Below are 21,864 nucleotides of genomic sequence, written 5' to 3'. Positions count from 1 at the left end.
GGGTCGTCTTAGCTGTTTGGGGTGTGGCTGGTGATGCTGTGGTGTGGGTGCAGGTCCTTCAGGAGGGGGTCTTGCAGAGGTGCTTTCTCTCTCTCTCTCTTGTTCGCTCTCGCTGTCTCAGGAGGGCCAATTCTAACCGGCAGCTATAGTGTCTCTTTAGAAAGAGAGGGGTGGGGTTTCCATAGCAACAGGGCAGTAATCACATGAATGATAGCCGTCCCGACCAAACGGAGCGTCGGAACGAGCGACAGTCCGCGGGGAGGGGATCACTGTAATTGCAGACAAGGAGGAACAACCAGAGAGAGAGAGCAAAAATAGAAAAGCATGACAGGTAATGGCTTGCAATTGACGAGGCGGCCATATTGACAAGATAGGAGGAGGAGAAGGAGGACTGTGTTGCTCACTGCAGGAGGGAGAGGAAGTCTGATTAAAGTCAGCTTCTAAATGGACACACTCTCTCTCACACACAAACACACCACACACTCCAGGGAAATAAACTTCTTAGTTTGAATTTGATTTTAAGTGAACAGATTGAAGGAGTGTTGATAGATTTTTCTGGGAATTGAATAAAGGGAATCACTTGTGAACAATTGTAACGAACAAATTGTGATATTGCTTTTTTGTCAAATGAATACATTCCTACTTACTTGTTCTCACAATACCTGTGTTACTTAACTGGAAAATCAAAAGTGAGAAATGAATTACACAATCAGACTGAGCTGTCGCTATGAATAAGATTTTGAGCATAACTGGTCACTATTTCAACATCTACTTTGTAAAACAAAATATGTAAAGCAAAATATTTCCAGTTACAATATCCAGGAGTAATATGTTAATAAAGTAAACTAGTAAACTAAACTATGTCAAGTCCAAGCAATCTACTGGCAGTAGTTTCAGACAATGTTTGTCTGCAGTGCATCTGGCTCCATTATCATTCAGATCAGTTTAATCACTTCATTAGTAGTTAAGGAGTTAGTCTCCCAGGTCGAGGACAGACTCTCTCCATGCATTATGGATTTACCATCTCTCACCATGAATATTACATGATCCTGACTGCCACCATGGAAACAGCATGTGTTTTAATGAAAGTTCTTCTAATGTCTCATTTTAACTAAGAATTACTGGATATTATTACTGGAGATATTTTTGTGAAGAAACAGATTTCAGGGTCATGATGATGCCAAATGTTATTGAACAAATGTTTAACTCTGTCTCCGCCCCCTTTAGATCTCAGATCCGCTGCCCCATCTACATCTGCCCATATATGGCTGCTGAGTGTCACCTTGGCGATGACCTTCCGGTGGGGTCATAGGTGACCCTGCCCTGCGCCATCTGGCGGAGGCAAACGGGCCGAACCGGTCTCGGGCCCGACCTCGGCCCTGGTGTCTGTGTTATTGTACCCTCAGCATCCAATCACCAAAGATTCATGCATTCAGAAGGCGGCGGCGAGGGAATCCAAACACAGACCACCAAGAGGGACGAAAATCTTTAAAACAGACGAAAAAAAGGAAAAAAATATCACATAAAACGTAATAAAATAAGATCCGCAATTTTTTTTAAAGTGACAACTTTTCCAGAAAATTGCTCCCCAAGCGCAGGATTGTGAGCACTTTTACGAGAGCGAAGCAAAGCCAGGTGTTGAGACGCCTGGACTTTAGTGAGAGTGTTCACAAGCGCAGCGGGAAAACTATTTGTAAAGCACAAGAACAATTTTGCCAGTCAGGAAACTTAAATTGAAAGGTAAGTGGGAATTGAGACATTGGGGACTTTTTGAAGAACAAAATGACTTTTCCCCGGCTTAAAAAAACACATGGAATTGAAGCTTTTCTCTGTCTGTCTTATATTTTTGGAGTTGCTCCTGATACACATCAAGGACAATTTTCACTCTGCCCAGCCACCCTGACCTTCACACCTTGACATGTCTCTCTCTCTCTCGACTTGATGCTGTGCAGTAGAAAACAGAAACTTGGACATTTAGTTATCTATCCCAGCTCTCTCTCCCCTCTTGCCCAGTAGCTGCCTAAGTATTTCACAACACTGTCCTCACCAGTCCAAGTCGCCAACAGAGGGTATATGAGGCCAAGTAAGCAGGCCCCAGGCAGACTCCAGGCAAACCCCAGGCAGGCTCCAGACTCAGGGTCTGTAGGTTAGATGGAGAGAGAGTAGGAGAGAGAGTTGAAGAGGTGTGGGGTATAGAGGTGGAGAGGGGTGTGGCATAGAGGTGGAGAGGTGTGGGGTATAGAGGTGGAGAGGGGTGTGTCATAGAGGTGGAGAGGTGTGGGGTATAGAGGTGGAGAGGGGTGGGGCATAGAGGTGGAGAGGGGTGGGGCATAGAGGTGGAGAGGGGTGGGGCATAGAGGTGGAGAGATGTGGGGCATAGAGGTGGAGAGATGTGGGGCATAGAGGTGGAGAGATGTGTGGCATAGAGGTGGAGAGGGGTGGGGTAGGAGAGAGAGTTGAAGAGAGGAGGGTTAGAGGGTGGAGTGGGGTAGGAGAGAGGTGGAGGAAGGGCTTTGGGGTTAGGACAGATGACGTGTATAGGGAGGTGGAGGTCTGTAGCAGTCAGAAAGAGATGGGTGGAGATGGACAGACAGACTGACAAACAGACAGTTGAAGGTTAGGTGGAGAGCAGAGGGGAAAGAGGTGGAGGGTAGGAGTAGAGGATAGAGAGCAAAAAGGAAGGGTGGACGACAGATGAGAAGAGAGGTGTCTCTGGTCTCCCCCAGTCGGTCGAACCCTGCAGCTGAGGAACAGAAGCCACTTCCTGCCATGAAACAAAGTGCCTTCAGATCACAAACAACAGAACAGACCGAACTGTTAGCCTGGATGGTAAGACCAAACACACCTATGATGATGATAGTGATGGTGATGTTTCCACTGATGGGCTATTTTCTACATGTTTATTTTGCCCCACAAGTGCTGGTGGAAAGCACGCTTCCTCAAAGGGATTCAGTTGAAATTGTGTGTGTGTGAGTGTGTGTGTGTGTTTTTGGGAAAGCTGGGGGATAGTCAGGCAGACCGGGGGGCCTAGGTCCCAGGACTATTGCAAGATGTCACAAACCAGGCAGTTGTGGCCGTTTCAATAAAGGAGTTAGTATAAATGGACAGGAGGGGTGAACGCGATGGACTACTAAGAGAGGAAGGGCTGTGGAGTTTCTCAGAAAGACAGTCAGAGAACACATACTGTATGAGGACAAAGACAGTCGATTGATTGCCTCGCTGTTTCCAAAAGAGTCTCCATCCCAGCCGAACTGACTTTTTAAAAGAAAAGAACAGAACTATTAATATAACGTTGTGTTGTACAGGGAGTTGAAGATGCCGGTAGATGGAATACTGTAAGCCTCGCTACCCCACACACCTCCACCATTTATATCAAACAATGGGAGAGAAAAATATGAATAATGATCATAATAATGATATTTTATTACTCTAGCGAGAATGTTTCTCTGCTTTTACACAAACTGTGAAGATTGCCTGTGGAAGATCTACATGAGACCCTCCATTACCTTAACCAGCTGGTTTTTAAAAACATATTGTAAAAAAAAAAAAAGACTACAAGAATTTGAGAAAAATTCTGTACATTGTTGGTTATGAAGAGAAAACAAAAACGTTTTGAGGACTTGTTGGTCTTGTTTCTTATATTTTTCTGTTGGGAAAATGATCAGACTTTTAACTTCTTTTTATCTTCTTGTTGTCTCCCTTGCATTGCTGAAGTATCAAAAACCGATGATGGAAACATAAGACGTTAAACCTATTTGGTAATTGTATAACTTGTAAATGTGAAGAAGCTCTATTATAAAGGTTTATGATCAATGTTTTATGTTGGAGAACTGGAAGCACAACATATAAGGTCTCAACATATAAAATGCAGTATATATGCACCTATATGTGACCTGCTCACACAAAGTCAGGCTTATAGACCCCGAGAAACATATTACACAATCATCGATAATAAATAACTTGTATTATTTTTACTCGTTACGTTGACATTCATACAGTCTTACCCATCCAAAGACACGAATGCAAATTCTGTGAAAAACTAACAGTCATAGATCATCAAGAATGAAACTTACCAGACAATTGTAGCCAACAAATTTGTCTGTTATTGAGTTGTAATTTGGTTGGTATTGGGACTTTTGACGCAGAAAACATGTATGTGATGCAAATATGCCTGGTTTGGTCCAAGCGGGTAGTGTACACAGTGTGAGCACATGCAGTGTAAAATAGGTGTGATAAGAAACAGATACATGGAAAAGAAAAACACACCATACATAAAACTAAACAGAGCAGAATGATTGGCAGTCGTTAGAAAGCATTAATAACATCCTCTCATAAGGCGTATCTTATAGTTCCTAGGACATTATCACGTTTACATGTACTGTTTATGCTGTAGAGTCTGTTTGGTTTCACAAAGATGCCCAGATCATATTGAATGTAAATCAAAAATGAGTGTGCCATAATAATTGAGAATTGATTTAGGCTTTGAAGCTTACCTAAGCCCTTTTTAAAAGACACATTCACACATATTACACTGTTATCTGTGAAATGATCCATATAATTTTGCCATGCATCATGTTGTTACAAAAATATTTGTCAAAAGGTCAAATTTAGACCTGTTTATTGATTATTTCTGACTTGGACACAGACCTACTACTATACTTGGCAAACTCAACACATACTGTACTTCACTGAAATCACTATTGTCCATCATAACAGAAGGGCTTTGTCACATTGTGCCATTCTTCACCAGGTTTTAATATCATTATCTCCCAATGATATAACATATCACAGGAAGTGGTAACCCTTACTACCCGCATCACTTCCTGTCATACTCGGTTTATGACATTGGGATGTATCTCAGTACGCTGAAGTTGCTTCCTCCTCTTGTGTCTTCACTCCTTCAACTGCTCTGATCTAAAAAACACCCTTGGATAAGTCGAAGCGACATGGTGGATATTTGGAAATTTTACCATGTTGTAATTTCAGTGCAGAATAGTGTAAGAGAAGAGACGAGGAGAGGAGGCCATTTTAGACTACTGAAAGGTACCCATTTGAATTGCTACATAAGGGTACCGAAGAGATGAAATTCTGTAGGGATGTTTCTGAGAGCTGTGTAACGATTACGTTGCCTATGTTGTACTGTGCCAACACCTTGTAATAATTATTCTCTGTTCTGTGCTCTATATATAATTAGGCTTCTTTTTCACTGTATTTCTTTGGATTTATCACCCATTTTGTGTGCCATACCTGCAACTAATGCTAAAATAAAGAAAACAGATATTTTATGTTTGTGTTGTTGAATTAGTCCTGTTCTGGGTATGGGAGATGGGCACGCCTCTTTGTACGCCTTTGTATTTGCTACATATGTAACTTCCTAAATTAGCACAAGTTGTGTTGCCATTATACCCTTTACCTCATCTCCTCTTGACAATTCACAGTTTTGTTCTTGACACCATGTCCCAGCGGTTCCTCCAGTGATCACCTGTATTCAACTCAAAGGAATGGAAACAAAAAGCTTTTGTGATCTGTGCAAATTGTTAGTTTCACCGAATGTCCCTGCTGTGTTTATGGAGCTGCATATCACTGAGTTGAGTTATAAGCTTGGGGGTAGCGTGGCTGGCTGTTGGGGGTTTAGCCAGACGGCTCATCCTCCAGCCCTCAGGGACAGGAGAAAGTGAGTGATAATGGCAAAAAGGACAGTTGAGAGATATAGATGGAGGAATAACAACAAGTCTACTGTCAACTGAGAACTTGGATGAGAGCCAGAGGTTTTTAGTCCACATTGCCCCAAGGGAATCCTAAGTCCTTCATTAAGTAACTGTTGAAAATACCACACATCCTGAATTTGGTATTCAGTGTATAACCCTCCACCGCAATGTTGTGTTTGCAGAAAAACTAATTAACGTTTAATGCAAGGGGGAAAAAAATGTTTCTATAATTGCCGAAATCCCTTTTAGGCATCTCCTGTCAGATAGTTTACACTGATGTGTTTGGGGGTTGAATGCAAAAATAGTGCATTGCTGTTGGGTAGAGAAACTACCCTCATCATGAATACAGTATATGTCCTAATAAAAAAGTATCTGGTCGGGTCCCCAGAAGGGTCAGGTTAACATCATGGTACGTACATAATGTGAAACATGTGATGCCATAATAAATTGTAGATACCTAGGCAGACCTAGGTGTCCCCATAACATATGTATTGGCCGTGTCCCCATAAGATATGTATTTGCCGTGTCCCCATAACATATGTATTGGCCGTGTCCCCATACCATATGTATTTGCCGTGTCCCCATAAGATATGATATGTATTGGCCGTGTCCCCATAAGATATTTATTTGCCGTGTCCTCATAAGATATGTATTGGCCGTGTCCCCATAAGATATGTATTGGCCATGTCCTCATGAGATATGTATTGGCTGTGTCCTCATAAGATATGTATTTGCCGTGTCCCCATAAGATATGATATGTATTGGCCGGGTCCCCATAAGATATGTATTGGCCGTGTCCTCATAAGATATGTATTGGCCGTGTCCCCATAAGATATGTATTGGCCATGTCCTCATGAGATATGTATTGGCCATGTCCCCATAAGATATGTATTGGCCATGTCCTCATGAGATATGTATTGGCCATGTCCCCATAAGATATGTATTGGCCATGTCCTCATAAGATATGTATTGGCCGTGTCCCCATAAGATATGTATTGGCCGTGTCCTCATAAGATATATATTTGCCGTGTCCTCATAAGATATGTATTGGCCGTGTCCCCATAAGATATGTATTGGCCGTGTCCCCATAAGATATGTATTTGCCGTGTCCTCATAAGATATGTATTGGCCGTGTCCCCATAAGATATTTATTTTCCGTGTCCTCATAAGGCAGATTTTGACCGTGTCCCCATAAGATATGTATTTGCCGTGTCCTCATAAGGCAGGTTTAGACCGTGTCCCCATAAGATATGTATTTGCCGTGTCCGCATAAGGCAGGTTTTGACCGGGTCCCCATAAGATATGTATTGGCCGTGTCCTCGTAAGGCAGGCTTTGGCCATAAGATATGATATGTATTTGCCGTGTCCTCATAAGATATGTATTGGCCATGTCCCCATAAGATATGTATTGGCAATGTCCCCATAAGATATGTATTGGCCGTGTCCCCATAAGATATGTATTGGCCGTGTCCTCATAAGGCAGGTTTTGGCCATGTCCCCATAAGGCAGATTGTTTGTGAGAGCTATTGCTTCCTGTCTATTGTTTTGTTGTTGTTGTTGTGTGTGATGCCCTGGGGAAACAGTGGGAGAGTGTTTTATTGTTTTATTGTTTTTATGAGATTCAGGGGTTTGTCATCCGTCTGCCTCCAGGCTAACCTCGAGCTGCCCCAAAAGATACAGACCGCTATGGACGTGTGTGTGTGTGTGTGTGTGTGTGTGTGTGTGTGCGAGTGAGTGAGAAAGAATGAATGTTTGGCCAGATTCACAGTTAACTAGATAACTAGATATACAGTGCCTTGCGAAAGTATTCGGCCCCCTTGAACTTTGCGACCTTTTGCCACATTTCAAGCTTCAAACATAAAGATATAAAACTGTATTTTTTTTGTGAAGAATCAACAACAAGTGGGACACAATCATGAAGTGGAACGACATTTATTGGATATTTCTAAATGTTTTAACAAATCAAAAACTGAAAAATTGGGCGTGCAAAATTATTCAGCCCCCTTAAGTTAATACTTTGTAGCGCCACCTTTTGCTGCGATTACAGCTGTAAGTCACTTGGGGTATGTCTCTATCAGTTTTGCACATCGAGAGACTGACATTTTTTCCCATTCCTCCTTGCAAAACAGCTCGAGCTCAGTGAGGTTGGATGGAGAGCATTTGTGAACAGCAGTTTTCAGTTCTTTCCACAGATTCTCGATTGGATTCAGGTCTGGACTTTGACTTGGCCATTCTAACACCTGGATATGTTTATTTTTGAACCATTCCATTGTAGATTTTGCTTTATGTTTTGGATCATTGTCTTGTTGGAAGACAAATCTCCGTCCCAGTCTCAGGTCTTTTGCAGACTCCATCAGGTTTTCTTCCAGAATGGTCCTGTATTTGGCTCCATCCATCTTCCCATCAATTTTAACCATCTTCCCTGTCCCTGCTGAAGAAAGGCAGGCCCAAACCATGATGCTGCCACCACCATGTTTGACAGTGGGGATGGTGTGTTCAGCTGTGTTGCTTTTACGCCAAACATAACGTTTTGCATTGTTGCCAAAAAGTTCAATTTTGGTTTCATCTGACCAGAGCACCTTCTTCCACATGTTTGGTGTGTCTCCCAGGTGGCTTGTGGCAAACTTTAAACAACACTTTTTATGGATATCTTTAAGAAATGGCTTTCTTCTTGCCACTCTTCCATAAAGGCCAGATTTGTGCAATATACGACTGATTGTTGTCCTATGGACAGAGTCTCCCACCTCAGCTGTAGATCTCTGCAGTTCATCCAGAGTGATCATGGGCCTCTTGGCTGCATCTCTGATCAGTCTTCTCCTTGTATGAGCTGAAAGTTTAGAGGGACGGCCAGGTCTTGGTAGATTTGCAGTGGTCTGATACTCCTTCCATTTCAATATTATCGCTTGCACAGTGCTCCTTGGGATGTTTAAAGCTTGGGAAATCTTTTTGTATCCAAATCCGGCTTTAAACTTCTTCACAACAGTATCTCGGACCTGCCTGGTGTGTTCCTTGTTCTTCATGATGCTCTCTGCGCTTTTAACGGACCTCTGAGACTGAGACTATCACAGTGCAGGTGCATTTATACGGAGACTTGATTACACACGGGTGGATTGTATTTATCATCATTAGTCATTTAGGTCAACATTGGATCATTCAGAGATCCTCACTGAACTTCTGGATAGAGTTTGCTACACTGAAAGTAAAGGGGCTGAATAATTTTGCACGCCCAATTTTTCAGTTTTTGATTTGTTAAAAAAGTTTGAAATATCCAATAAATGTCGTTCCACTTCATGATTGTGTCCCATGTAACAGTATATTTTTAGACCGTCCCCTCGCCCATACCCGGGCGCGAACCAGGGACCTTCTGCACACATCAACAGTCACCCTCGAAGCACCCTCGATGTTACCCATCGCTCCACAAAAGCCACGGCCCTTGCAGAGCAAGGGGAACTACTACTTCAAGGTCTCAGAGCAAGTGACGTCACTGATTGAAACGCTATTTAGCGCCCACGCTAACTAAGCTAGCCGTTTCACATCCGTTACACTCACCCCCCTTTTGACCTTCCTCCTTTTTCCGCAGCAACCAGTAATCCGGGTCAACAGCATCAATGTAACAGTATAATTTTAAACCGTCCCCTCGCCCATACCCGGGCGCGAACTAGGGACCTTCTGCACACATCAACAGTCACCCTCGAAGCATCGTTACCCATCGCTCCACAAAAGCCGCGGCCCTTGCAGAGCAAGGGGAACTACTACTTCAAGGTCTCAGAGCAAGTGACGTCACTGATTGAAACGCTATTTAGCGCCCACGCTAACTAAGCTAGCCGTTTCACATCCGTTACACCCACTTGTTGTTGATTCTTCACAAAAAAATACAGTTTTATATCTTTATGTTTGAAGCCTGAAATGTGGCAAAAGGTCGCAAAGTTCAAGGGGGCCGAATACTTTCGCAAGGCACTGTAACTAGTTAACTATATTCCTGTATCATTTATATGTTTTAATAAATCCTTATTATTATAGACTTCAGAGAAATAACCTGTATATCCCTACCATGATTGCTGTTCTTTTGAATTGTATTGCATTGTTGTATGTTTAATTCTGTAATGTATTGATTGTTGCTGCCCTCTTAGCCAGGTCTCCCTTGAAAAAGAGAATCTGGGTCTCAAGGGGCTTTTCCTGGTTAAATAAAGGTTAAATAAATAAATAACTATCAAATCTGTATGAACAGCCCAGCAGGTTCAGGCCCCAGCAAAGTCCTTGCATTTTTGATCCAATTCAGTTGAATACTACCACCTGTCATGTTGTCTTGTCTCTGTCCTTTCCCTTCACCCTGTCTCCCTCTGCTGGTCGTTGTTATGTTACCTTTTCTCCCCCTCTTTTCCCCAGCTGTGCCTTGTCTCCTCCTAATTACCCATTCACCCCGTTCCCCACCTGTTCCCTTTTTCCCTCTGATTAGGTCCCTATATCTGTCTCTGTTTCTGCTCCTGTCCTTGTCGGATTCTTGTTTGTTTGTTTATGTGTCTCATGCCTGAACCAGACTATCATCGTGTGTGCTGCAACCTTGTCCTGTCCTGTCGGAATCTACCTGTCCATCTGAGCCCACGTATGTTCGTCATTAAAGTACTCTGTTTGTTAATTCGCTTTTGGGTCCTCATTCACGCACCATAACAGAAGAATCCGACCAAGAATGGACCCAGCGACTTCGGATCCTCTCCACTCAGCCGTCGAGATCCAGGGAGCGATGCTAGGCAGACACAAGCAGGAATTGTCTGCTGCTCGACATGCCGTTGAGACCCTGGCCACCCAAGTCTCCAACCTCACAGAACAGGTTCACCATCTCCGCCTCGATCCACCGGCCACTTCCAGGGCTTTCGAATCTCCGGAGCCCAGAATCAATAACCCGCCGTGTTACTCTGGGGAGCCCACTGAATGCCGCTCGTTCCTCACCCAGTGTGATATTGTGTTTTCTCTCCAGCCCAACACTTACTCCAGGAGCACTGCTCGTGTCGCCTACGTCATATCTCTCCTTATTGGACGGGCTCGTGAGTGGGGCACGGCAATCTGGGAGGCAAGGGCTGAGTGTATTAACCAGTATCAAGACTTTAAGGAGGAGATGATACGGGTTTTTGATCGATCTGTTTTTGGGGAGGAGGCTTCCAGGGCCCTGTCTTCCCTATGTCAAGGCAATCGATCCATAACAGACTACTCTATTGAGTTTCGCACTCTTGCTGTCTCCAGTGGCTGGAACGAGCCGGCCTTGCTCGCTCGTCTTCTGGAGGGTTTCCGCGCAGAGGTAAAGGATGAGATTCTCTCCCGGGAGGTTCCTTCCAGCGTGGATTCCTTGATTGAACTCGCTATTCGCATTGAGCGACGGGTTGATCTTCGTCACCGAGCTCGTGGAAAGGAGCTCGCGCTCTCCGTCGCCTCCCTCTCCGCATCACTACCATCTTCCTCTGCCGGCTCGGGTGCTGAGCCCATGCAGCTGGGAGGTATCCGCATCTCGACTAAGGAGAGGGAACGGAGAATCACCAACCGCCTCTGTCTCTATTGCGGTTCCGCTGGTCATTTTGCCACTTCATGTCCAGTAAAAGGCCAGAGCTCGTCAGTAAGCGGAGGGCTACTGGTGAGCGCTACTACTCCTGTCTCTCCTTCAAGATCCTGCACTACCTTGTCGGTCCATCTACGCTGGACCGGTTCGTCAGCTTCCTGCAGTGCCTTAATAGACTCTGGGGCGGAGGGCTGTTTTATGGACGAGACCTGGGCTCGGGAACATGACATTCCTCTCAGACAGTTAAAGGAGCCCACGGCCTTGTTCGCCCTGGATGGTAGTCCTCTCCCCAGGATTCAGCGTGAGACGCTACCTTTAACCCTCACTGTTTCTGGTAATCATAGTGAAACCATTTCTTTTTTAATTTTTCGTTCACCTTTTACACCTGTTGTTTTGGGCCATCCCTGGCTAGTTTGTCATAATCCTTCCATTAATTGGTCTAGTAATTCTATCCTCTCCTGGAACGTCTCTTGTCATGTGAAATGTTTAATGTCTGCTATCCCTCCTGTTTCCTCTGTCTCTTCTTCACAGGAGGAGCCTGGTGATTTGACAGGGGTGCCGGAGGAATATCACGATCTGCGCACGGTGTTCAGTCGGTCCAGGGCCACCTCTCTTCCTCCACACCGGTCGTATGATTGTAGTATTGATCTCCTTCCGGGAACCACCCCCCCCCGGGGTAGACTATACTCTCTGTCGGCTCCCGAACGTAAGGCTCTCGAAGATTATTTGTCTGTAGCTCTTGACGCCGGTACCATAGTCCCCTCCTCCTCTCCCGCCGGAGCGGGGTTTTTTTTTGTCAAGAAGAAGGACGGGTCTCTGCGCCCCTGCATAGATTATCGAGGGCTGAATGACATAACAGTGAAGAATCGTTATCCGCTTCCTCTTATGTCTTCAGCCTTCGAGATCCTGCAGGGAGCCAGGTTTTTCACTAAGTTGGACCTTCGTAACGCTTACCATCTCGTGCGCATCAGGGAGGGGGACGAGTGGAAGACGGCGTTTAACACTCCGTTAGGGCACTTTGAATACCGGGTTCTTCCTTTCGGCCTCGCTAACGCTCCAGCTGTCTTTCAGGCATTAGTCAATGATGTCCTGAGAGACATGCTGAACATCTTTGTTTTCGTTTACCTTGACGATATCCTGATTTTTTCACCGTCACTCCAGATTCATGTTCAGCACGTTCGACGTGTCCTCCAGCGCCTTTTAGAGAATTGTCTTTTCGTGAAGGCTGAGAAGTGCACTTTTCATGCCTCCTCCGTCACATTTCTCGGTTCTGTTATTTCCGCTGAAGGCATTAAGATGGATCCCGCTAAGGTCCAAGCTGTCATTGATTGGCCCGTCCCTAAGTCACGCGTCGAGCTGCAGCGCTTTCTCGGCTTCGCGAACTTCTATCGTCGTTTCATCCGTAATTTCGGTCAGGTGGCAGCTCCTCTCACAGCCCTTACTTCTGTCAAGACGTGCTTTAAGTGGTCCGTTTCCGCCCAGGGAGCTTTTGATCTCCTCAAGAATCGTTTTACATCCGCTCCTATCCTTGTTACACCTGACGTCTCTAGACAGTTCGTTGTCGAGGTTGACGCGTCAGAGGTGGGAGTGGGAGCCATCCTTTCTCAGCGCTCCCTCTCTGACGACAAGGTCCACCCATGCGCGTATTTTTCTCATCGCCTGTCGCCGTCGGAACGTAACTATGATGTGGGTAACCGCGAACTGCTCGCCATCCGGTTAGCCCTAGGCGAATGGCGACAGTGGTTGGAGGGGGCGACCGTTCCTTTTGTCGTTTGGACTGACCATAGGAACCTTGAGTACATCCGTTCTGCCAAACGACTTAATGCGCGTCAGGCGCGTTGGGCGCTGTTTTTCGCTCGTTTCGAGTTCGTGATTTCTTATCGTCCGGGCTCTAAGAACACCAAGCCTGATGCTTTGTCTCGTCTCTTCAGTTCTTCAGTAGCCTCCACTGACCCCGAGGGGATTCTCCCTGAGGGGCGTGTTGTCGGGTTGACTGTCTGGGGAATTGAGAGGCAGGTAAAGCAAGCACTCACTCAAACTCCGTCGCCGCGCGCTTGTCCTAGGAACCTTCTTTTCGTTCCCGTTCCTACTCGTCTGGCCGTTCTTCAGTGGGCTCACTCTGCCAAGTTAGCCGGTCACCCTGGCGTTCGGGGTACGCTTGCTTCCATTCGCCAGCGTTTCTGGTGGCCCACCCGGGAGCATGACACGCGTCGTTTCGTGGCTGCTTGTTCGGTCTGCGCGCAGACTAAGTCCGGTAACTCTCCTCCTGCCGGCCGTCTCAGGCCGCTTCCTATTCCCTCTCGACCGTGGTCTCACATCGCCTTAGATTTTGTCACCGGACTGCCTTCGTCAGCGGGGAAGACTGTTATTCTTACGGTTGTCGATAGGTTCTCTAAGGCGGCTCATTTCATTCCCCTTGCTAAGCTTCCTTCTGCTAAAGAGACGGCACAAATCATCATCGAGAATGTTTTCAGAATTCATGGCCTTCCGTCAGACGTCGTTTCGGACAGAGGTCCGCAATTCACGTCTCAATTTTGGAGGGAGTTTTGCCGTTTGATTGGGGCTTCCGTCAGTCTCTCTTCCGGCTTTCACCCCCAGTCTAACGGTCAAGCAGAACGGGCCAATCAGACTATTGGTCGCATCTTACGCAGTCTTTCTTTTCGCAACCCTGCGTCTTGGTCAGAACAGCTCCCCTGGGCAGAATACGCCCACAACTCGCTTCCTTCGTCTGCGACCGGGCTATCTCCTTTTCAGAGTAGCCTCGGGTACCAGCCTCCGTTGTTCTTATCTCAGTTCGCCGAGTCCAGCGTCCCCTCCGCTCAGGCTTTTGTCCAACGTTGCGAGCGCACCTGGAAGAGGGTCAGGTCTGCACTTTGCCGTTATAGGGCGCAGACTGTGAGAGCTGCTAATAAGCGTAGAGTGAAGAGCCCTAGATATTGTCGCGGTCAGAGAGTTTGGCTCTCCACTCAGAACCTTCCCCTTAAGACGGCTTCTCGCAAGTTGACCCCGCGGTTCATTGGTCCATTCCGTATCTCTCAAATCATTAACCCTGTCGCAGTGCGACTTCTTCTGCCGCGATATCTTCGTCGCGTCCACCCGGTCTTCCATGTCTCCTGTGTCAAGCCCGTTCTTCGCGCCCCCGCTCGTCTTCCCCCCCCCCCCCCCCATCCTTGTCGAGGGCGCACCCATCTACAGGGTCCGTAGGATTTTGGACATGCGTCCTCGGGGCCGTGGTCATCAGTACCTAGTAGATTGGGAGGGGTACGGTCCTGAGGAGAGGAGTTGGGTTCCCTCTCGGGACGTGCTGGACCGTGCGCTGATCGATGATTTCCTCCGTTGCCGCCAGGCTTCCTCCTCGAGTGCGCCAGGAGGCGCTCGGTGAGTGGGGGGGTACTGTCATGTTGTCTTGTCTCTGTCCTTTCCCTTCACCCTGTCTCCCTCTGCTGGTCGTTGTTATGTTACCTTTTCTCCCCCTCTTTTCCCCAGCTGTGCCTTGTCTCCTCCTAATTACCCATTCACCCCGTTCCCCACCTGTTCCCTTTTTCCCTCTGATTAGGTCCCTATATCTGTCTCTGTTTCTGCTCCTGTCCTTGTCGGATTCTTGTTTGTTTGTTTATGTGTCTCATGCCTGAACCAGACTATCATCGTGTGTGCTGCAACCTTGTCCTGTCCTGTCGGAATCTACCTGTCCATCTGAGCCCACGTATGTTCGTCATTAAAGTACTCTGTTTGTTAATTCGCTTTTGGGTCCTCATTCACGCACCATAACACCACCGGTTATGGGTTAGCATTATTTTCAAGTGTTACTGTACGTCTTGTCGGGATCTCTAAATGGACACATTTTTTATTATGGTTGGACACAGCTGGGCCAGGTGCACGTTTATGTCCAGGAGTGTATTATATACCAAGGTTATATCGTATCAGTGCACACTCAAAGTACAAAAAAACTATTTTCTTTTACACAGTGTTTTAAAGTTACTCTAAAGTTTTTGGTTGTCTTCTTTATGATGTTTTTTTAACCCCCTGCGTGCCCTAACCCTAAATAAAGCATGACAAACTTTCTTTTTTGTCCAGATGATAAGTTATTCCCATAAAACATTCAGATGGTTTCTGCTGCTGATAACCTCTGTTAGCATTTGCCCTTTAAAACCTTAAGCACTTTCAATTACCTTCTCTCTTATTACTCTTTCTCACTGTCTCTCTTTCTATCTCTCCTCTCTCTTTCTCTCTCTCACATCTCCTCTCCTCTGTCCGCTTTCCCTCTCTCCTCTGTTTCAGCCCAGCCGACAGACTGCCCCCATAGATCCACATTAGAAATGAAACCTGGAATCTCAACCCAGTGAACAATACCATTTTACATTACATTACATTCCCCTCTCTCCTTGCCATGCACCGCGACAGTGCTTTGTTTACATTACTTCCATTGTCTTCCTGGGCGGGTGGGAAAATGTCATGGAATGTTAATGGACCACTAATGCCTCTTTGAAGGAGGGTAGTTGCATCAGTCAAACCAATATCTTTAGCCGTACCAGCATACCAGCCGTCTGTCAAAGTCAGTCAAGCCCAGCAGCCAGATGATCTTATCTGATGCAACCTCGTTATTGGTTCATTTTGATCTATTTTCCATCAGCAATCAGCTTGTGTTTGGTTTTGTCATGTATATTCTGTTGGGAGTGGTTTGAGGAGATTAAGGACGCGGCTAGACGTTGCCTCAGGACATTTGTTTTGGTCTGTCCCCTGATGTGTGTTTTTAAAATGGGTTAGAAAAAGTCAACTTTCAAATCATCCACTAGAACAGTGTACAAAACAACAATGCCAAAGTAGCACAGAAAATCCACAAACATCTTAATGGCAAGGCTAACTTTGGTCCCATCATCTTCCTTACCGCTGATCCTGGCTCAGATATTGTTTGATGTATCGAATTGTTATGGGTAGGATTGGTGGTAGAGAAACCTGATCCTACATCTGTAGTTAGGTGCTTCTTATGGTTCAACCCTAAAAGCACTAGGGAAGACTCATGTGGTTGGTGGTAGAGTAGTCTACACCCATATTCTACAGTATTCTACAGTTTAATGAACAAAGTTACAATTGAAAGTTTGGTAATTTGATCTTGAATCTGTGGTTAACTTATTGTCAAATTCATCTCGATAATACAGTAGTGTGTGTTCTGTGGGCAGTTGGATAGTATCTCAGTCGCTCCCACAGCGATGACACTGGAGATCTTTAGATCATGTCTAAAGCGTACGTCTTTCACACCACAGTGTTGGAGGACCTTTTCTGATCCGCCCTGTCCTAATTACACATTGTAAAGAACCACTCACACATTCCTCTCCATCCTGTCTTATTGACGATGGTGACACCGCTTATTGAGTAATGATGGATACAAGTGACTTTAAATGCCCTTGATAAAGCATCGTATTGGTGGTGAGCAACTCTTGTTACATTACCAGAGAGTCGGAATGGCCACTTAACTGTATGTGTGATTGTTACACCAAAGGTGTCCCAAAAGTATGTTCCTGACTTTTCAAGAGAATCAGGTAGGACATGAAGTATAAGATATGAAAACATTAAATGACGACTCAATATATCTTTGTAGGTTGGTAGCAGTTCAGAACATTGTGTTGGAGCTCTGAAAAATATATACAATTTGTATCGACCCTGGAGAGAGAGGTTGGAGGAGAGAGGGAGGGGTGGAGAAAGAGGGGGGGATTAAGGGAGCTGTGGATTCAGATTTAGTCAAATCAACGTGACTTTGCTTTTCTTTGTTTGTTTTCTAGCTCCATGACTCCATGGTAACAGATGTCTTAAACTGATTTACTAGTCGGTAATTTCCTTCTCATCCTCCTCTCTGACAATCTTCTTCTCTCTTCTCTCATTGTTCTCCGTCACACAAGTGGCCTTTGAAGCCGACGCAACAATCAAAGGATTCTTGTCTGTTTGAGGAAGAAGAGCAGGGGAGGAGGAAGCGTTTAAATTCCCCGCAATTATCATAGCAATGACTACTTCAACTTTCCTTGCAACTTCCATCTAACGACGAAAGAGTCGCTTGAGGAAATATACTGGATACAGCATAGCATACTGGATACAGCACAGCATACTGGATACAGCACAGCATACTGGATACAGCACAGCATACTGGATACAGCACAGCATACTGGATACAGCACAGCATACTGGATTCAGCACAGCATACTGGATACAGCACAGCATACTCTCCTCACTTCAAAGACGAGTCAGTTACAACCAGAAGGGAGAAACATGGGGAAGAATTCTGCAGGAAAGCACACAGGCTTCCTTTAGAAGAGTATCAGCATCAGAATAGATTCATAAACCTGTTACGTAAAACCTCCTAAAGATCGTACCTTTTTCTTAAATTTTTGCCTAAAATGACACTCCTAAGGATATGCATATTCTTGATACCATATGAATGAAACACTTTGAAGTTTGTGGAAATGTGAAATTAATTTAGGAGAATATAACACATTAGATCTGGTAAAAGATAATTTTTGTTCCCATCATCTTTGAAATGCAAGAGAAAGGCCATACTTTCAGATAGAAGTCTAGGTGTACTTTAGATTTTGGCCACCTGGTGGCAGCAGTGTGTGTGTGCAAAGTTTCATGCTGATCCAGTGAAGAATTACATTACTGCACAATATTTATATCAAGCCTGCCAGAAGTTTGCCCAAATGTGCTTAATTTGGGAATTGATACATTTTCAAGTACATAACTGTAGAGAATATAAAAAAATGCTATGGTAATACCAAATTTAAATGTACACACTCCCAGGATTGTCATACATGATGGATCATTAGCTTATACACTAACTTTCACACATCTAGATGGCCGGGCGGGGTGGGCGTGGAGCCAGAGACAGCAATGGGTCAAACTTTGAACCCCAGTTCCTACATTTGAGCATAAAAAAAATGTATTTCATCAAACAAAACTATGCTAAATTTTTTATCTCTGGGACCCTCAGGATGACAAATGAGAGCAAGATTACTGAATGTAAGTACATTATTTACCTTCAGAGATTAATGTATCAAACCAGTTGCCGTGATAAAGAGTTTTTGCAGTTGTGCACTCTCAAACAATAGCATGGTATTTTTCACTGTAATAGCTACTGTTGGGGCTTCCCGGGTGGTGCAGTGGTCTAGGGCGTCGTCCAGGTTAGGGAGGGTTTGGCCAGTAGGGATATCCTTGTCTCATTGCGCACTAGTGACTCATGTGGCGGGCCGGGCGCAGTGCACGCTAACCAGGTCGCCAGGTGCACAGTTTTTCCTCCGACACATTGGTGCGCCGGGCTTCCGGGTTGGATGCGCGCTGTGTTAAGAAGCAGTGCAGCTTGGTTGGTGTCACGCCCTGGTCTTAGTATTTTGTGTTTTCTTTATTAATTTGGTCAGGCCAGGGTGTGACATGGATTTTGTATGTGGTGTGTTTTGTCTTGGGGTTTTTGTTAGGTATTGGGATTGTGGCTTAGTGGGGTTTTCTAGGTAAGTCTATGGTTGCCTGAAGTGGTTCTCAATCAGAGGCAGGTGTTTATCGTTGTATCTGATTGGGAACCATATTTAGGCAGCCATATTCTTTGAGTGTTTCGTGGGTGATTGTTCCTGTCTTTGTGTTTGTTGTCACCAGATAGGCTGTTTAGGTTTTCGCACATTTATTGTTTTTGTTAGTTTATTCATGTATAGTTTTTCTAAATTAAAAACCATGAATAACCACCACGCTGCATTTTGGTCCGACTCTCTTTCACCTAAAGAAAACCGTTACAGAATCACCCACCACAACAGGACCAAGCGGCGTGGTGACAGGCAGCAGCAGGAGGAGCAGTGATCACAGGACTTCTGGACTTGGGAGGAGATATTGGACGGAAAAGGACCATGAGCACAGCCTGGAGAATATCGCCGCCCCAAAGAAGAACTGGAGGCGGCGAAAGCGGAGAGGCGCTGGTATGAGGAGGCCCGAGAATCAGCCCCCAATTTTTTGGGGGGGGGGGGGGACTCACAGGGAGTATGGCTACGCCAGGTAGGAGACCTGCGCAAACTTCCTGTGCTTACCGGGGGGCTAGAGAGACCGGGCAGGCACCGTGTTATGCTGTGGTGCGCAAGGTGTCTCCAGTGCGGGTGCATAGTCCGGTGCGGTACATTCCAGCTCCGCGTATCGGCCGGGCTAGAGTGAGCATCGAGCAAAGTGCCATGAAGCCGGCTCTACGCATCTGGTCCCCAGTGCGTCTCCTTGGGCCGGCTTACATGGCACCAGTATTGCGCTCGGTGTCCCCGGTTCGCCTGCATAGCCCAGTGCGGGCTATTCCACCTCGCCGCACTGGCAGGGCGACCGGGAGCATTCAACCAGGTAAGGTTGGGCAGGCTCGGTGCTCAAGAGCTCCAGTGCGCCTGCACGGTCCGGTCTATCCAGTACCACCTCCACGCATCAGCCCTCCGGTGACAGCTCCCCGCACCAGGCTTCCTGTGCGTGTTCTCGGCCCAGTACCACCAGTGCCAGCACCACGCATCAGGCCTATAGTGCGCCTCGCCTGTCCAACGCTGCCAGAGCTTTCCTCCTCTCCAGCGCTGCCGGAGTCTCCCGCCTGTTTAGCGCTGCCAGAGCCTTCCTCCTCTACAGCGCTGCCGGAGTCTCCCGCCTGTTTAGCGCTGCCGGAGTCTCCCGCCTGTTCAGCGCTGCCAGTCTGCAAGGAGCAGCCAGAGCTGCCAGTCTGCAAGGAGCTGCCAGTCTGCAAGGAGCTGCCAGTCTGCAAGGAGCCGCCAGAGCTGCCAGTCTGCAAGGAGCCGCCAGAGCTGCCAGTCTGCAAGGAGCCGCCAGAGCTGCCAGTCTGCAAGGAGCCGCCAGAGCTGCCAGTCTGCAAGGAGCCGCCAGAGCTGCCAGTCTGCAAGGAGCCGCCAGAGCTGCCAGTCTGCAAGGAGCCGCCAGAGCTGCCAGTCTGCAAGGAGCCGCCAGAGCTGCCAGTCTGCAAGGAGCCGCCAGAGCTGCCAGTCTGCAAGGAGCCGCCAGAGCTGCCAGTCTGCAAGGAGCCGCCAGAGCTGCCAGTCTGCATGGAGCAGCCAGAGCCGCCAGTCAGCATAGAGCAGCCAGAGCCGCCAGTCAGCATGGAGCAGCCAGAGCCGCCAGTCAGCATGGAGCAGCCAGAGTCGCCAGTCAGCATGGAGCAGCCAGTCAGCATGGAGCAGCCAGAGCAGCCAGTCAGCATGGAGCAGCCAGTCAGCATGGAGCAGCCAGTCAGCATGGAGCAGCCAGAGCTGCCAGTCAGCCAGGATCTTCCAGATCCGCCAGTCAGCCAGGATCCGCCAGTCAGCAAGGATCTGCCAGAACTGCCAGTCAGCCAGGATCTGCCAGAACTGCAAGTCAGCCAGGATCTGCCAGAACCACCAGTCAGCCTGGATCTGCCAGTCCCATTAACCTGCCTGAGCTTCCTCTCAGTGCCGAGCTACCCCTCAGTCCCGAGCTACCCCTCAGTCCCGGCCTACCCCTCAGTCCCGAGCTACCCCTCAGTCCCGAGCTACCCCTCAGTCCCGAGCTACCCCTCAGTCCAGTGGGGCCCTTGGTGAGGACTACTAGGCCAAGGTCGGCGGCGAGGGTCGCCTATCTAAGGACGCGAGGCAAAGGGACTAAGACTTTGTTAGAGTGGGGTCCACGTCCCGCGCCGGAGCCGCCACCGTGGACAGACGCCCACCCGGACCCTCCCCTATGGGTTTAGGTGTGCGGCCGGGAGTCCGCACCTTGGGGGGTGGGGGGTTCTGTCACGCCCTGGTCTTAGTATTTTGTGTTTTCTTTATTAATTTGGTCAGGCCAGGGTGTGACATGGGTTTTGTATGTGGTATGTTTTGTCTTGGGGTTTTTGTTAGGTATTGGGATTGTGGCTTAGTGGGGTTTTCTAGGTAAGTCTATGGTTGCCTGAAGTGGTTCTCAATCAGAGGCAGATGTTTATCGTTGTATCTGATTGGGAACCATATTTAGGCAGCCATATTCTTTGAGTGTTTCGTGGGTGATTGTTCCTGTCTTTGTGTTTGTTGTCACCAGATAGGCTATTTAGGTTTTCGCACATTTATTGTTTTTGTTAGTTTATTCATGTATAGTTTTTCTTCATTAAAAACCATGAATAACCACCACGCTGCATTTTGGTCCGACTCTCTTTCACCTAAAGAAAACCGTTACAGTTGGGTTGTGTTTCTGAGGACGCATGGCTTTCGACCTTCGTCTCTCCCGAGCCCGTACGGGAGTTGTAGCGATGAGACAAGATAGTAACTACTAACAATTGGATACCACGAAATTGGGGAGAAAAGTTTTAAAAATTATTATTTTTTAAAATAAATAGAAAAAGTAATAGCTATTGTTAATTGGACATTGGCATTAGATTACAAAGAATGTAAGCTTTCTGCCCATATAATACATGTCTATGTCCCAGAAAGTTGGTTGTTGTATGCAATGTCATTCTAGTCACATTAGCACACGTTAGCAACATCAGTCCCAGTTTAGGGACACCCATCCCGTAGAGGTTTTTAACCTCTCTAGGATAGGGGGACAGTCGCGTCTCACTTGGCCAAAAGCCAGGGAGAATGCAGAGCGCCAGATTCAAATAAAATTATATAAAAATCT

The 21,864-nt window shown here is 46.6% G+C and overlaps 1 protein-coding gene across 1 annotated transcript in view; it reads left to right on the top strand.

Annotated features, from left to right (window-relative positions):
* LOC110522476 (MAM domain-containing glycosylphosphatidylinositol anchor protein 2) overlaps positions 1-1,699 on the top strand; it is a 376,091-nt gene extending 374,392 nt beyond the window's left edge. The window contains exon 18 of the mRNA XM_021600903.2: positions 1,228-1,699. Within this exon, the coding sequence (XP_021456578.2) occupies positions 1,228-1,316 (89 nt within the window). The 3' untranslated portion in view covers positions 1,317-1,699. The remainder of the gene's footprint in view (positions 1-1,227) is intronic.
* The last annotated feature ends 20,165 nt before the right edge of the window (positions 1,700-21,864 follow it).

The sequence above is a fragment of the Oncorhynchus mykiss genome, chromosome 4 (genome assembly GCF_013265735.2).
Source record: "Oncorhynchus mykiss isolate Arlee chromosome 4, USDA_OmykA_1.1, whole genome shotgun sequence".
NCBI classification, from domain to species: Eukaryota; Metazoa; Chordata; class Actinopteri; order Salmoniformes; family Salmonidae; genus Oncorhynchus; species Oncorhynchus mykiss.
The sequence above is the reverse complement of the archived record's forward strand: the minus strand, read 5'-3'. Positions and strand labels throughout refer to the sequence as shown.